This window comes from Stomoxys calcitrans, chromosome 2, assembly GCF_963082655.1.
Source record: "Stomoxys calcitrans chromosome 2, idStoCalc2.1, whole genome shotgun sequence".
NCBI lineage: Eukaryota > Metazoa > Arthropoda > Insecta > Diptera > Muscidae > Stomoxys > Stomoxys calcitrans.
The window spans coordinates 163,418,691-163,421,681 of record NC_081553.1 but is presented as its reverse complement, the minus strand read 5'-3'; the positions used below and the strand labels follow the sequence as shown (position 1 = coordinate 163,421,681).

Sequence of the window (2,991 nt, the reverse complement as noted above, 5' to 3'; positions counted from 1 at the left end):
GTTCGCCGCCCAAGCCCTTAACTGAGATTGTGGCTGTCCTCTGGCATCTGACAAATCATTGACTCCATCATTCCCACTTACTCCGTTATTACCCGGCATCCAAACAATGCGGATAGTGGCCAATTTACTGTCCGTAAAGATGTTCGATCTTGAAGTTCTCTCGTTATCACCGCACCACCTCACGAATCAATCAACAATGGCAGCCGACAGTACGAACCCGATTGACCGGATGAAGTACGTCATTGGGCTCCCGCCTCAGTGTTCTCTGAACCTGTTATATTATCCTTACGTTGGACTTTTTCTCCATCTCAATCCACCTAACTTCTGAAGCGTAAGTAAGTATTGGTCTTATAACGCTCCTGTTGAACGAGTGAACTGTCCTCAGATTCAGGCCCAATTCCAGCATACAACCCTTCTACACAGTGCCCAACATCTGTGAGCCTTCTCGGTACGCATCTGAATGTGACACGTCCAATGCATTGCCTGTGCAAGATCACTCCTAAATATATGACCCTGTCAGATATCGAAATTGTTTTGTTGAGGAAACATTGTGCGTTAATTTGGGCCACCTTCGTCTTCCTTCCTAGGTCTAGCCTAGTCGAATGCCATCTCCAAGACCCTTTCACAATTTATCCACCTATTCCTTACCATATGGATTACCCAGTCTCTAACGACCTGGTCCATCCATGATTTTGAGCAGAAAGGACGTAAGGCTTATAGGTTTGTAAGTCGCATAACAAGCCTTGCATTAAAAATTAGAAGATTTAGAAAATAAATAAAAATAAGTATATTCGGAACGGGTGTCGAGAATTTTGATACAATTTACTACTTAACATTTTTAAGGCTAAATTTAGTTATATCACAAATATGCACAATATCACTTCACTTCTGGAATTTACCACAATCCTAATGGTTAACTTTAGTTAAAAGAATATTGTGTAAAATTAATGTATGTATATTGGTTATATTTGCTATATTCACATGATAGGTATATTAATTACTATTCTTAAAATTGATTATTTAAAAATAGGCCCGTGCAAATCTTGGAGATGATGTTCAAAACAATCTTTGTCGTCAAACTTTCTATGACAAATAACACAGTTGTAGCCAACTTCATCACCCTCAACTAATAAATTAATCGCATCTTCAGTTTCTTCTTTTGAGTCCTTAACCAAACACGGATTTATATCGACAGTGCTAGTGGGACTCTGACGATCTCTATGTGTTTTTAGATGCATTTTCAAGGTATAACGCTCTGTAAATGATTTCGGACAAAGAGTGCAGTGATGTCGTGGACGATTTTCTTGATGTATAAGTATATGATGGTTGTATGTTTTACGAGACTTAAAGGATTGATTACAAATGCTGCATATAACGGGATTGTCTTCAGCCTCGTGACGCATACGATGATTATACAACATGTTATCAAGGGAAAACCGTTCCCCACACTTTTCACATTGAAATTTCTTTTTGTCCCAATGAATTCGCATATGGCGCAATGTGTTCACCGGGCGAGAAAACCGTTTAGGGCAATACCGACATTCATTTTCAGTCTTTCCTTCGTGTACATTCATATGTAGCTCAAGATATTCTTCGTCTTTCCTTGAAGCTCCACAAATTTTGCAAACAAATTGCTTGCCGTTGTGACACTCTCTTTTGTGGCTTTGCAAAAGCGCTTTAGATGAAAAAGTTGCGCTGCATGTGAGGCAGTGGTTAACATCGCGCACTGTATGTCCACCTTCCTTATTGGATGTTATGTCAAACACTGTATCACAATTGTCGGTGTTATCTATCACCTCTTCTTGAATAACAAACTCTTCGTCTATTTCGATTAGTTCCTCTTTTGTGTCTAGCTCAGGGTTAAAGGCGTCTTCAAGATTTGGGTCGTCCTCAAATTCTAAACGAATTTCAATTGGACCGGGGGGTTCACTTCTTTCATTTACAGCATAGTGTAACTGATTTGTTAAACGTCTCTGTGAGTTCAAAAGATTTAACATTAAACTGTCATAATTAGAAAGTTCATCGAAACAATCTCCACAAACGTAGGTGCCCTCACTTTGAAAGATTAATTTGTATTTTATACAATTACCCAGGTGCTGCAGAACAATAAACACAGGTTTCCTCGAGTGTGGAACAATAGTAGATTTTACGTCGTATAAGCGATTATCAATGATGGTAACTGAACAGAGGAAGCAAAGAGGCGATTCCATAGTAGACAAATTTATTGATATTTCGAATTCCAAAAAAAAAACGACACAAAATATCTCTAATTCTCGAAATCGAAAATTTTGGATTTCTCTTCACTAATGATAGAGATGAAAAATAAAAATAGGCAGTGATGATAACGTACAACCGTGCAAAATAGTACATTTGTAAACCAAATCAAGGGATATTTACCGAGGAAAAGTCGGTTGCTCAACAATAGAAATTGACTTTCATGATAGGTACAATTATTGATTGATTGTATTGTTGATTTCGTTAATGTTGGGCAAGTGATTTCTTAACCTTCTTAATTCAACCATGGATAGGAGCAGTTGCCTAACAACCAAGATATATTCAGTTACAAGTAGTGGCAGTTGCCCATCAACAAAATATTAAGTGTACTATCTGTCGTTATTGCAGCAGTGTGCTATACACAGAGGCGGCAGTCCTTGCCGATGAAGAACTCCATCGGGTCAATCCGGTACGTACAACCGGCTGCCATGCACTATCTGTTAAAATCAGTGATTAGTGCTACTCTGATTTTTAGTATGTTACTAGTTCGCGCCATTTTTTCGTTGTTTGCGTGTTTTATGGTTTAATTAACAAAGTTGGCTCACTTGTCCAACAACAACGTAATCAAATATACAACCCTGTGGTGATGACGGCGCAAATTCGCACTAGGCTGTCAAATTTCTGGACAGTTCCTAATTGACATTCTAGTTTTTATGTAAATTATCAAGTGTTGCAGCCAGAAAATTAAAAGATTTACTTTTAGAAATGTGTAAATTA

The 2,991-nt window shown here is 38.2% G+C and overlaps 1 protein-coding gene across 2 annotated transcripts; it reads right to left on the bottom strand.

Annotated features, from left to right (window-relative positions):
* Positions 1-763: 763 nt before the first annotated feature.
* On the bottom strand, positions 764-2,411 carry LOC106086858 (serendipity locus protein delta). Of its 2 annotated transcripts, none has more exons than XM_013251671.2 (2): positions 2,398-2,411; positions 764-2,303 (listed from the first exon to the last, which is right to left on the bottom strand). In XM_013251671.2, exon 2 carries the CDS (start codon positions 2,208-2,210, stop codon positions 1,017-1,019), a length of 1,194 nt encoding a protein of 397 aa, XP_013107125.1. In that variant the 5' UTR covers positions 2,211-2,303; positions 2,398-2,411; the 3' UTR covers positions 764-1,016. The 2 variants fall into 2 exon arrangements, with proteins under 2 accessions (XP_013107125.1, XP_013107126.1); XM_013251672.2 differs by lacking the exon at positions 2,398-2,411 and having other exon boundaries at positions 764-2,001; positions 2,057-2,129.
* Between the last annotated feature and the right edge of the window lie 580 nt (positions 2,412-2,991).

Coding starts and splice junctions, on each gene's coding strand:
- LOC106086858 (XM_013251671.2), bottom strand. CDS start 2,210: ATGGAATCGCCTCTTTGCTTCCTCTGTTCAGTTACCATCATTGATAAT.